The sequence below is a fragment of the Bombina bombina genome, chromosome 4 (genome assembly GCF_027579735.1).
Source record: "Bombina bombina isolate aBomBom1 chromosome 4, aBomBom1.pri, whole genome shotgun sequence".
Lineage (NCBI taxonomy): Eukaryota > Metazoa > Chordata > Amphibia > Anura > Bombinatoridae > Bombina > Bombina bombina.
The window spans coordinates 927,838,386-927,852,511 of NC_069502.1; the positions used below are offsets into that span (position 1 = coordinate 927,838,386).

At 42.6% G+C, this 14,126-nt stretch overlaps 1 protein-coding gene across 2 annotated transcripts in view; it reads right to left on the reverse strand.

Annotated features, from left to right (window-relative positions):
• MTR (5-methyltetrahydrofolate-homocysteine methyltransferase) overlaps positions 1-14,126 on the reverse strand; it is a 600,857-nt gene that overhangs the window by 207,166 nt on the left and 379,565 nt on the right. For both annotated transcript variants that reach the window (XM_053711885.1, XM_053711884.1), the window contains 2 exons: positions 1,992-2,092; positions 1,139-1,206 (listed from right to left, as the gene is read on the reverse strand). In XM_053711885.1, the coding sequence (XP_053567860.1) occupies positions 1,139-1,206; positions 1,992-2,092 (169 nt within the window). The remainder of the gene's footprint in view (positions 1-1,138; positions 1,207-1,991; positions 2,093-14,126) is intronic.

The following is a 14,126-nucleotide window of genomic DNA, read 5'->3' on the forward strand; positions in this document are numbered from 1 at the left end:
CACACAAGCAGGATGATCACATAAGAAATATGATAAACAACCCCACCCCGTTCAATAATCCCCTTGATAAGGAAGATAATCCCTTAATTCCCAGATTGAAGCAGAAGGAGCCTCAATGAGCTCCATACTGAATTGTCATAACAAATTACATTACAGCAACGTAATAAAATGAAATGATCTTACAAGAATCCACGCCGTGGAACAGGAACGCGGCCCTTCAAGTGTGACGAATTAGTAGCAGCGCCTCCGCCATGGATTTGAGAGGACAGCAGGTAGCGAAGCGAAGTTCGGCAACGCCAAGTGCTGAGAAGGAGCTGTGAATACGAGTCGGGATAGTGTCGCAGGGGAAGCTCCCAATGCATCTCCGGACTCTCACTTTCGCCCAGGCCCTCACACGAGAGACCGACTGAACTACTTAAAACTCCCGTCTTGTGTTGAAGGGTAGCACCCTCCATAGGAGACAAAATATAAAAATAAATTGAATTAAAGTATAATAAACTTCTGACACTTCTCTGCCAACCTCCTGGGATGAAAGGCAAAGAATGACTGGGGGATAGGGGAGGTGTATTTGAGCCTTTGGCTGGTGGCCAGGTTCTTTTTTCCCATAAGTAATGAATGCGGCTGTGGACTCTTTCCCATTAGGAAGAAAATATTGACACTTTGGGCCCAACTTGGACATTTCCACTCACTTTTGTGGCCAACTGTTTAGACATTAATGGCTGTGTGTTGAGTTATTTTGAGGGGACAGCAAATTTACACTGTTATACAGGCTGTACACTCACTACTTATATATATATATATATACACACATATATACCGTATATACATATATACACATATATATATATATATATATATATATATACACACACACACACACACACACATACATATACACACACACACACATATATATATACACACATATACACACACACACACACACACGCTTGGGACCAGCAGTTCACCGAGGTTCCTGAATAGAACTTCAACTATGTGTCTAAGTAGATAAATGACAGCTTGTTGGAATGACTTTGTTCATGGGCAGAATTTGAAATAAATGGGCTACAATTAAGTTTATAACATACACACTATTTATCCACAGAGATTTGATAGCAAGCATAAAAGCATAACTCACCTGCTTTGTTTTCAATTGCAGCTCTGAGTATTTTGTCACATGGAGTCATTACACCCAAATCAATAACCCTGGAAATGACAGACAACAAAATCTATATTATAGTTATCCAGTGGGTTACAAGAAAATGCATAAATGAAGATGCCTGAAAAAAAATATAAGCAGAAATGCTTGTGCAATGCCACCCCCTGCTCACTGGGGCCATTGGGCCGCTAGCAGGGGCCGTCAATCTCGATCATATTGGATCAGTATGATTTTCAATCTGCTGCTTCTTAACCTTAGTTTCAGGCCAGCCTGAAACGATTGGCTTCCGAAGCGGCATCTGCTGCTTGATAAATGGATCCCAATGTTTGCTACAATTTTTTTCCAGTGGCCAAATTCTCCTACCCTTTGAACCCATTCAGACTTGCTACAGACTAACCCAGACTTGCTACAGGACTAACCCAGACTTGCCACTGTCATTCTATTAGTAAAACTTGCATTGTTTTGTAATTCTTTATCTCATCATCTTTGCTAATGCCAATTAGAAAGTTAAATTACAGAAAATGGACAAAAATTTGATTTTTACAAGCAGCATTGCATGTTATCAAAACAAACAAGAATTAAGAACAAGGGAATAACATGAAAATATATTCTTGTCAATACAGTGAACACATACCGAATACTAGGCATGTGCAATAATTAGTTATTTGGTATTACTTGTTGAAACTATTGCCGGATATGGTTGCAGGCTGCAGCATTTGTGTGTGCCAGATTACTGAGAAAAAACAACTCATAAAACAGCCATATTCGGCATTCATTTTAATAACAAATACTGAATAAACATATTATTTACACATCTATACTGAATACCAACCTGAAATTATTGCATCCCAGAACCACTCCAACAATATTCTTGCCAATATCATGAACATCCCCTTTAACTGTTGCTAGCACAATGGTCCCTTGGTATGGATTCTGTGGGAATATACAATGACATAAGAACAACCTTTACTTTACTTATTTAACTAGGTATAGATAACAATAGCAAAACAATTATCAGAATAAAAAAAAAAATTATGCTTACCAGATAAATTATTTTCCTTCTGGATAGGGAGAGTCCACAGCTTCATTCCTTACTGTTGGGAAATACAACACCTGGCCACCGGGAGGAGGCAAAGACACCCCAGCCAAAGGCTTAAATATCCCTCCCACTTCTACATACCCCAGTCATTCTGCCGAGGGAACAAGGAAAAATAGGAGAAATATCAGGGTATAAATATATAGAATAAGAAATAATAGGGGGCCTCCCATAGACAGGAAAAAAACGGGCGGGGGCCATGGACTCTCCCTATCCGGAAGGAAAGGAATTTATCTGGTAAGCATAAATTATGTTTTCCTTCCTAAGATAGGGAGAGTCCACAGCTTCATTCCTTACTGTTGGGAAAACTATACCCAAGCTCCAAAGGACACTGAATGAATAACGGGAAGGAACAAAAAGGAAGAGATGGACCCTATTCTGAGGGCACCACAGCCTACAAAAGTTTTCTCCCGAAAGCTGCTTCAGCCAAAGCAAAACATCAAACTAGCAAATATTAGAAAAAGTATGTAAGGAGGACCAGGTAGCCGCCTTACAAATCTGATCCATAGAGGCCTCGTTCTTAAAAGCCCAAGAGGAAGCCACTGCTCTAGTGGGATGAGCCGTTATCCTCTCAGGAGGATGATGTCCCGCTGTCTCGCAAGCTAAGTGGATGACACTCCTTAACTAAAAAGATAGGTAAGTCAAAGTAGCCTTCTGCCCCTAACGCTTCCCCGAATAGACAACAAAGAGGAAGATTGTCTAAACTCCTTAGTAGCCTGAAGAAAGAACTTCAAGGCATGAATCACATCCAAATAATGAAGTAAACGTTCCTTTGAATAGGACACAAGGAACCACAATCTCTTGATTGATGTTGCGATCTGACACAACCTTAGGAAGAAAACCTAATTTAGTACATAAAACTGCCTTATCTGCATTAAAAAAAAAATCAGAGAGGGGAACTCACATAGCAAAGCAGAGATCTCAGAAACTTTGCGCACAGAGGCAATAGCCATTAAAAAGAGAACCTTTCAAGATAACAATTTAATGTCAACAGAATGCAGAGGCTCAAACGGAGCCTGTTGCAAAACATATCCGCAGACCAAGACTTCAACCAGAGCGCCCGCTGGACTAGGACCGCAAAGCCAGAGGCCTTTGCATTTAGACGAATAATTTGCATGTTCGCATCACAGATAAAAGAATTAGCAATTCGCAGAGCTTTAATTCTGTCTTAACTATCCTTGAGGGGAGACTCCACCTCAATGGAGTTCCGACAGAGTCACACCAGTAGGTAGCTGCTCCGGCAACTGCGGTCTCCGGTTGAAATAAAAATTCTGTATGTTGAAACATCTTTCTCAGAAAGGTTGCCATTTTCTTATCCATCTGCTCTCTGAACGAAGAACTATCCTCAAGAGGTATAGTAGTACGTTTAGCAAGTGTAGCGATAGCACCATCCACCTTAGGAATGGAGCCCCACAAATCCAGTTGAGAGTCTGGGATTGGGAACAACTTTCTTTAAAGTAGACAAGGGGGAAAAGGAAGATACAATTCTTTCCCATTCGTTGTTAAAAATGTTTGCTATTATAACTGACATTGGAAAAGTCAAAGAATCGTTCCTGTCTTCATAAACTGTCTAATTTAGGCATCATAGGTTCTAACTGGGACATAATAGCTAAATCCGATAAATATTTAGATGACTCTGGGTCAGGAGGGCTATGTTTAACCTTTTTTTTTGGGTTTGTTAGAGCAAGGTAATTAAACTGAGGGCCGCAGACACCGCCGTTTGTAACTGCACTGCAAAGTCCGCAGGAAGAAGGCCCCCTCCGGATGGAGGATTAGATGTGCTACGGGGACCTGCATGTGGAGTGGATAATGTAGCAAGGGTAGTAATCTCACGGGACACAGAGTCCTGAGAGGTAGACGGCTCAGAGGGACTAATAGTCTTAGCAGGCTTTTCTCCCTTCTTAGACTTTATAACGATGTTAAGGCATGTGGAACATAATTGAGTGGGTGGGAAAACTACGGCCTCCTCACAATATAAACAGGTATGATTTAGTACAGTAGAAGTACCTTCTAACATGTCAGAGTCCTCCATAGCTCAGGTTATACCCACAGGACAACACAAAAACTTTATTTTTTATATACTCCTAATGGCTGGGGCTCTCACCACCTCCTAGACCCAGACAGTTAACAGAGGAAACGCTCTCCTCAGGTTGAAGTCTCAGCCGGAATGGAGGAAATGAACATAGACCACATGCTATGAAAAGTACAGCAGGTTAATAGGAGCTGTGCAACACTTTCAAAAACAAAAGTGAAACCCGTTTGCTCCAGCCAAAAACACGCAGTCTATGAGCCCAGAAAATAAAATCACACAAAGCAGCATGTAAATAATACACTGATTAATTAACCCCAACTGTTCAATAAACCCCCCCCCAGAGGATATTAACCCTGGATCCTATCAAGGTATAAAGGAGCCACACTGTGACCCTGTTATAGCGTTTTATATGTAAAAAATGTAAACGTTCTTACCTCCAGGATCCATGCTGTGGAACAGAACACAGCCTCTCAAGTGTGACAGTCTTATAGCAGCGCTCCTGACATGGACTTGAGTGAGAGAAAGCAGGCAGTGAAACTCGTCAACACTGATTGCAGTAGTCTGGATTGTTTTGCAGAAAAACTTTCCCTGCATTTCCAGACACTAACTTTCATCAATACTCTCACTGAGAGGTTGACATGACTACTTAAAACTTCAGTCATATCTCGAAGGGCAGATACCCTTTTTCAGGACTCTCAGAATCGTCTGCCACTTCTCTGCCACCTCCTATCGTGCCGAAAGGCAAAGAATGACTGGGGTAGAGAGGAAATGGGAGAGATATTTAAGCCTTTGGCTGGGGTGTCTGTCTCCTCCTGGTGGCCAGGTGTTATATTTCCCAACAGTAAGGAATGAAGCCGTGGATGCTCCCTATCTTAGGTAGGAAAATATGCTGGTTAATCAAAATAAATAAATAATTAAACCAAATTATATAATTGTAGCTAAGAAAAACAGTATTTCGGTGCCACCAAAAAAAAATATTTTTTTTACGGATCATCATCAACTACTGTTGGGAATATCACTCCTGGCCAGCAGGAGGAGGCAAAGAGCACCACAGCAAAGCTGTTAAGTATCACTTCCCTTCCCACAACCCCCAGTCATACGACCGAAGGAAAAGGAGAGTAAAGGAAAAAACACAAGGTGCAGAGGTGCCTGAGGTTTATATAAAAAAACTGACTGAAAGAGCCGAGGACTCACCGTATCAAGAAATAAATAAATCAGGTAAGCATAAATTTTGTTTTCTTTCTAATGACACAGTGAGTCCACGGATCATAAATTACTGTTGGGAATCAATACACAAGCTAGAGGACACAGATGATAAGTGAGGGACAAGATCGGTAACCTAAAACAGAAGGCACCACTGCTTGCAGAACCTTTCTCCCAAAAGAAGCCTCAGCCGAGGCAAAAGAATAAAAATTATAGAAATTAGAAAAGTGTGCAAAGAAGACCAAGTCTCAGCCTTACAAATCTGTTCTACAGAGGCCTTATTCTTGAAGACCCAAGAAGAAGACACCACCCTAGTGGAGTGAGCTGTAATTCTTTCAGGAGGCTGCTGTCCAGCAGTCTCATAAGCCATACAAATAACACTTCTCAAACCGAGAGAAAGAGAAGAGACAGTAGCTTCCTGGCCTTTACGTTTACCAGAAAAGCAAACAAACAATGCAGAAGACTGATTAAAATCCTTCGTAGTCTGCAGATAGAAATTAAGAGCCTGCATAACGTCTAAGTTGTGCAACAAACAATCCTTATGAGAAGAAGGAATAGGACAGAGAGAGAATGAACAACAATTTCTACCCGAAACAACCGTAGTAAGAAAACCAAACTTGGTATGGAGAACTGCCATTTCTGCGTGAAATATGAGATAAGGAGAATCACACTGCAATGCTGAGAGTCCTTCGAGCAGAACAAACAGCAGTAAGAAACAAAAAACATTACAAGATAATAACTTATCTATGGAATGCATAGGCTCAAACGGAGCCTGTTGACCAACTTTAAGAACAAGATTAATGCTCCAAGGAGGAGCAACTGATTAAAACACAGGCCTGATTCTGACCAGGGCCTGACAAAAGGATTGTACATCCGGCACGTCTGCCAGACGTTTGTGCAGCAGAATGGATAAAGTAGAAATCTGACCTTTGAGGGTACTGACAGATAACCCCTTCTCAAGGCCTTCCTGGAAAAAAGATCCTTGGGATCCTGACCTTACTTCAAGAAAATCCTTTAAGCTCACACCAATAAGATATTTACACCATATCTTATGGTAAATCTTCCTAGTGGCAGGCTTACGAGCCTGAATCATGGTCTCAACGACCGATTCTGAAAACTCACGCTTAGCTAAAATCAAGCGTTCAATCTCCAAGCAGACCTCTTCAGAGAAACGAGATTTGAATGAAGAAAAGGCCCCTGAAGCAGAAGATCCTTCCTTAGCGAAAGTTTCCACAGAGGTAGAGACGACATCTCTACTAGATTTGCATACCATATCCTGCTATTAGAATCACTGATGCTCTCTCCTGCTTGATCAGAGTGATGCCCCGGGAAAATAGAGCAAACGGAGGACAAGATACATCAATTTGAAGTTCAAAGAAACTGCCAGAGCATCTATCGGAAAAGCTTGAGGATCTCTCGACCTCGAACCGTACTTAGGGAGCTTTGTGATCTGACTAGATGTCATCAGATCCCCCATTTGGTCGTTATCCTGGAGAACACTACCGGATGGAGTTCCCAATCCCCGGCATGAAAAGTCTGTATGCTGAGAAAATCCGCTTTGGAACCGGATAGCCCGGGCTAGGGCCAGCTGAGACCAAATCATCAAGGCATTGAAGATCACTCTCAACTCCAGAATGTTTATGGGGAGAGCAGATTCCTCCTGAGACCAAAGTCCCTGCGCCTTCAACAAGTCCCAGACTGGTACCCAACCCAACAGGCTGGTATCCGTGGTCACAATTACCCAAAAGGGTCACTGAAATCATGTCCCCTAGTACATATGTTCTTGAGACAGCCACCACGGTAGGGAATCCCTTTTAGCTAGATCCAGAGCTATTCTCTGAGATAGATCTGTATAATCTCCATTCCACTTAGCGAGCATGCATAGCTGCAGAGGTCTCAAATGGAACCGAACAAACAGAACTATGTCCATGGAAGCCATCATCAACCCAATTGCCTACATGCACTGGACCACTGATGGCCGTGCCGCTGACTGTAGGGCCAGGAAAGCGGACAGAAACTTGGCTTTTCTGACCTCCGACAGAAAAATCTTCATAGAGAGTCTATAATGGTTCCTAAGAAAGTCACTCTTGTGGACGGAACAAGAGAACTCTTTTCCAAATTGATCTTCCAACAGTGTTGGAACAAAGAAACACCAACAAGATCCTTGTTGCAAGGATGGTGCCTGAACCAGAATGTCGTCCAGATAAGGCGCCATTGCAACTCCCTGAGCCCGAATTACATCCAATAGAGCTCCCAGGACCTTGGAGAAAATTCTGGAGGCGGTGGCGAGGCCAAATGGGAGCACTTACAATTGAAAATGTTTGCCTAGATAAGCAAACCGCAGATATTTGTGATGATCCCTGTGAATGGGATCTTACAGGTACGCATCCTTCAGGTCTATGGTAGTCATGAATTGACCTTCTTGAATCAGGGGAAGAATTGAGCGAATAGTCTCCCATCTTGAAGGACGGAATATGTTTAGTTGAAAGCTCCCTCCCTTTTATAGGGAAACACAAACAAGTTTGAGTAAAAACCCGAGGCCAAGAAAGAAAGATCCTGTACACATTTCAAGAACACCTCTCTTCTTATCCAGTCTACAGATAATCTTGAGAGGTGGAACCTGCCCCTGGGAAGAAAAGTCCTAACTCTAACTTGTACCCCTGGGACACTATGTCCTCTGCCCAGCCCCCCACCTGGATCAATCCTGGATTGAGGCAAAACTTCATCTTGTCTAAAACAAGAATATCAGAAACATTCCTGTCAGATCCGGACCAAACAAGGTCCTACCCTTGGAAGGAACCGTCAGAAGCTTGAATGCAGAGGAAAACACAAACCACTGATCATGATAAAATTAACTGGCCTTCCCACAAGTCCTGAGGGCTAGTACAACCAGATAGATATCTTGGCTCCCTGCTTGAAGACTAGCATGGAAGCATCAGGGATAAAGGAATTGGCTAGCTTAAAAGCCTTAATTCTGTACTGGATCTCCTCTCAGGGAATCCCTACCAATTAGGACAAACAAGGCATCGCACCAATAAGATGCCTAACTTGACACAGTGGAAAACCCACATATCCGTGAAAAAAACCTTAGTCCATTAATCCTGAAGAACAGCCATTCTCTCTAGAAATTGTAGTTCTCTTAGCCAGAGTAGAAATGTCCTACTACTATTGGCAAAGTGCACATGATAGTCCATGGAGACAAGGACAGGAACCATCCTTTAAAAGATAGTAAACAGGAAAACTCCAAGAGTAGCCCTCCCATTCCTGTCCAGCACGGAATGGAATCATTATCTATAAAGATCACTAACTTCCTTAAGGATTGACAACGGCAGACGAATTGGAGTTGCTCCAATGCAGCCAAAACCTCCTTGAAACACACATGAAGGTGTACAAGCTGAAATCTGAATAATACTACTTCAGCATCAGATAAAGGAATTATACTGTCCAAATCTGAGATTTTACCCTCAGACTACCGACGTATCCTCCCCATCAGCCTACGAGGAAGGTGGTAAGAGTAGCATCAGGCGGAACAGAAACCTTACTATCTGAAGCAATGTTCCTCCTGCGATCTTCCACAAAAATTAGGAAAAGCAGATAAAGCCAAAGATACCCAAAGGCTACCTGAGCAGCATACAGGGCGGGCCGTGGACTCATCATGTCAAAAAAGAAATAAATTTATCAGGTAAGCATAAATTTTCATTTCTTTTTTAATACACGATGAGTCCACAGATCGTCTTAATTACTAATGGGATTCAATACCAAAAGCTAGAGTACACAGATGATACGGGAGGGACGAGACAGGGAACCTAAACAGAAGGCACCACTGCTTGAAGAAATTTTCTCCCAAAAGCTGCCTCAGCTGAGGCAAAAGTGTCAAATTTGAAAAACTTTGAAAAAAAGTGTGAAGAGAGGACCAAGTTGCAGCCTTGCAAATTTGTTTCATAGAAGCTTCATTTTTGAATGCCCATGAGGAAGCAACAGCTTTCGTGGAATGAGCCGTAACCCTCTCAGGAGGCTGCTGTCCAGCAGTCTCATATGCAAGACATATGATACTCTTCAGCCAAAGAGAAAGTAGTAGCGGTAGCTTTCTGTCCCTTACATTTTCCAGAGAAAACCACAAACAGAGAAGAAGACTGATAAAAATCCTTAGTCGCCTGCAGGTAAAACTTTAAAGCACGGACCACATCCAAATTATGCAGAAGGCATTCCTTCTGACAAGAAGGATTAGGACAGAAAGAAGGAACAACAATCTCCTGATTAATGTTCCATTCAGAAACAACCTTAGGAAGAAATCCTAATCTAGTACGTAACACTACCTTATCAGAATGGAAAATAAGGTAAGGAGATTCGTACTGCAATGCCGAGAGCTCTGACACTCTACGAGCTGAAGAAATGGCAACAAGAAATAAAACCTTCCAAGATAACTTAATATCTAAAGAATGCATAGGCTCAAACAGAGCCCCCTGAAGGACTCTGAGAACTAAATTAAGACTCCAAGGAGGAGTAACTGGTTTAAACACAGGCCTGATTCTGACCAAGGCCTGACAAAAAGACTGTACATCCGCCAGACGTTTGTGTAACAAAATAGATAAAGCTGAGATCTTACCCTTTAGGGAACTTGTCGATAAACCTTTCTCCAAACCCTCTTGGAGAAAAGGCAAAATTCTAGGAATCCTAACTCTACTCCATGAGTAACCCTTGGATTCACACTAAAAAGATATTTACGCCAAACTTTATGGTAAATTTTTCTAGTTACAGGCTTACGGGCCTGAATCATGGTCTCTATGACCGGCTCAGAAAACCCCCGCTTGGATAAGTTTAAGCGTTCAATCTCCAAGCAGTCAGCTTCAGAGAAACTAAATTTGGATGAAGGAAGGGCCCCTGAATGAGAAGGTCCTTCCTCAACGGGAATCTCCAAGGTGGCAGAGACGTCATCTCCACCAGATCCGCATACCAAATCCTGCAAGGCCAGGCCGGTGCTATGAGGATCACCGAAGCTCTCTCCTATTTGATTTGAGCAATTACCCGAGGAAGAAGTGCAAACTGAGGAAATTGGTATGCTAGCTTGAAGGTCCAAGGAACCGCCAGAGCATCTATCAGAGCTGCCTGGGGGTCTGTGGACCTTGATCCGTATCTCGGGAGCTTGGCATCCTGACAAGATGCCATAAGATCCAATTTCGGCTGACCCCACTTGAGAATCAGGTCGGAAAACACTTCCGGATGGAGTTCCCACTCCCCCGGATGAAAGGTCTGCCTGCTTAGGAAGTCCGCCTCCCAGTTGTCCACCCCTGGGATGTGGATCGCCGATAAGACAGCAAAAATGGGCCTCTTTCTTGGCTACCTCTCATCGCCAAGGAACTCCTCTTTCCTCCCTGATGAGTGATGTAAGCCACTGAAGTTATGTTGTCCGACTGGAACCTGATAAACTGGACCGTGGCTAACTGAGGCCAGGCCAGAAGAGCAATTAAGATTGCTCTCAGTTCTAGAATGTTTATAGGAAGAATAGACTCTGACTGAGTCCAAATTCCATGAGCCTTCAGGGAGCCCCAAACTGCTCCCCATCCCAGAAGGCTGGCGTCTATTGTCACAATCACCGAAGCTGGTCTGCAAAAGCATGTTCCTTGGGAGAGATGATCCAGAGACAACCACCATAGAAGAGAATCCCTTGTTCCCGTTGTCTAAGCATGCTTAACTGCAGAGGTCTGAGGAGGAACCGAGCGAAAGGGATGATGTCCATTGCCGCTACCATCAACCCGATTACCACCATATACTGAGCCACTGACAGCCGGGGAGTAGACTGAAGGACTAGGTATCAACAATCTTTGATTTCCTGACTTGTGTCAGAAAAATCTTCATAGACAGAGAGTCTATTATGGTTCACAAGAAAGTTACTCTTGTGTCTGGAACTAAGGAACTCTTTTCCAAATTAAATTTTCCACCCGTGAGTTCTCAGGACAGTTAACTCTGTGTCGGTGTGAAATCATGCTTGTTGAAAGGTTGGCGCCTGAACCAGAATGTCGTCTAGATAAGGCGCCACGCCGATGCCCCATAACCGAAGCACCGCCAAAAGAGACCCCAGAATTTTTGTGAAAATTCTGGGAGCAGTGGCTAGGCCGAAAGGAAAAGCCACAAAATGAAAATGTTTGTCCTGGAAGGCAAACCTTAAGGAACCTGTGATGGTCCCTGTGAATAGGAACATGTAGGTACGCGTCCTTTAAATCCACTGTTGTCATGAATTGACCCTCCTGGATTAAGGGAAGAATAGAATTAATAATTTCTATTGTAAGGATTCCGCTCCATGTTTTACCTATGCCTTTCCCATTCACCTTATGTAAGGATTCCGCTCCATGTTTTACCTATGCCTTTCCCATTCACCTGACTTCAGCCTTACCTGTACTTAAGGCATCAGCTGACTGCAGACAGGTGCTTAATTATTAAGTTTCCAGACTAGCTCTGAAGCGTGTCTGTTTTCCACTTGCTGTGTGTTTTTTCTGAAAACAAACCAGTCTGCTTTCCTTCCAAATTATTGAATCAGCTACTACCTTGGGATTACTTATTTTATACTGCCGGTTCACATGCTCATTTTGCCTACAGAAAGTTTTACAGAGGCGAGTTTTTTCTTTTTAGCGTGCACGCTACAACAGAGACTTATTTCATACTGCAGTGTGTTTGCTGCCGTCTCCCTCTGAGTTTCTATCTCATCTGAGCCACTGAAGCGTTTCTCACACACCGGACTTCAACCTCTCTTCCACTGCAACACAGTGCAACTCCTCTACAAACAACCTCCCACGGACTAAGTACAAGGACATCTCAGAATTTATTCCGCTTCTATTACACACCATCCGGTGACTGGGGGTAAGCGCTGTAGTTACTTTAAGCTGTGCTGTACAAATCAACATTGAACTTTGCTTTTCCCTGTTACTCTACTGACTGCAACACTATCAGCACCTGTGTATACCGTTCAGTGACAAACTAACTAACTGTGTCTAAAACTGAGAGTTACACCTCACACTGAACTGTTATATCTTACTCCAGCACTAATAGCAACACTACCTGCTTTCTGGAACTCTGCTTTTCTTTATCAAGATTTATCGCACTGGGAGCTAGCTGAACTCTAAAGATTGCTACTAACAAACTGATTTATTTTTCATATTTCTTCTGATCCAGCCTTTGTTTGTGTCTATACTACTGCTGTGACGTTCAACAGCATATGTGATTTACATCATTCATTGCCAGACAAGTTTTTGATCTGCAATTCAATTACTTGAGAATAACAACTTCACTGAAAGCAGCTTGGTCTATGCTGTTCAATAGTCCATTTGCCAAAAGTGATACAAATCATTTATTTTGCATACTCTGCAGTTGTGATCCATCCTCACTCTCTACTAAATCCTTACAGAATAATTAAGCCTTATAAAATATGGATCCAGCAGAATTGCCCCAATTCGTTTACAACCTCTCTAAAAGAGTAGATGAACTCAGTCAAGGCCTTAGAGATCTAAAGGTTGAAAATGAGACTTTAACTAAGGTTATAAGAGAGACAACTCCTCCCAAAACAAAAGCTGCTGAATCTATTGTGGAACCACAGATTGCAGCACCTGATTTGTTCAATGGTGATAGGAGTCTCTATCGCCAATATAGGAATGCCTGCCTCCTCACTTTCGACCTTAAGCCACTCACATATCCTAATGATAAGATTAAAGTGCTCACAATGATTACCTATCTACGGGGTGAACCCCGAATCTGGGCAGACACGCTCTTTGAAACCAACGATCCTATTCTATCATCCCTACAGTCTTTTCTAGCAGTCATGGATGAACTTTATTCAGACTCAAATTTACAATTGACTGCAGAAAGCAAGATGCGGAAACTAAAGCAAGGCAACCGTCCTGTTGAAGTTTATATAACGGAGTTTAAACAACATGCCATTGACTCCCAATGGAACGTGATTGCCTTAAGAAACCAATTTCGCCTAGGACTCTCAGAAGCAGTTAAAGATGAGCTAGCCCGAACTGATCTCCCTGACTCCTTAGACGGCCTCATGAAGCTCTCAATGCAAATAGATAGAAGGCTTCGCGAAAGGAAGTCAGAGCGTCAAATTGGGGATTCTTCTTACAAGAGATCATTCCATCCTCCTCCAACTGCTTCTTCATCAAGTGTGCCTGAACCTATGGATATAGGCTTTATGAGGGGTCCATTGACCTCTGAAGAAAGGTTTAGAAGAAAATCAAAAGGACTGTGTATGTATTGTGGAAGTCCAAACCATCCTATCCGCGAATGCCCCTCACTACGTAAAAATAAAAATAGTAAGTCTCTCTTACATTTGACTTCAATGATTGAACATGATAAACCAATTCACTGTACTTTAACCCTCTCTTTACAGTGGGACAGCAATCGCATGACGAAAGAAGCTATAATTGACACAGGAGCCCAAGGGAATTACATAGATAAAGCTATTGTTGAAAAAAATAAAATACCTCTCATCACTAAATTGTCTCCTGTCTCTATACGGGTTGTAGATGGGTCTGAAATTTCTTCTGGTCCTATTACTCAGCATACAATTCCCATTCTGGTATCCACCCTTGGTTCACAAGAGGAATACATCACCTTTGATGTTATTACCTCTCCTCTATTCC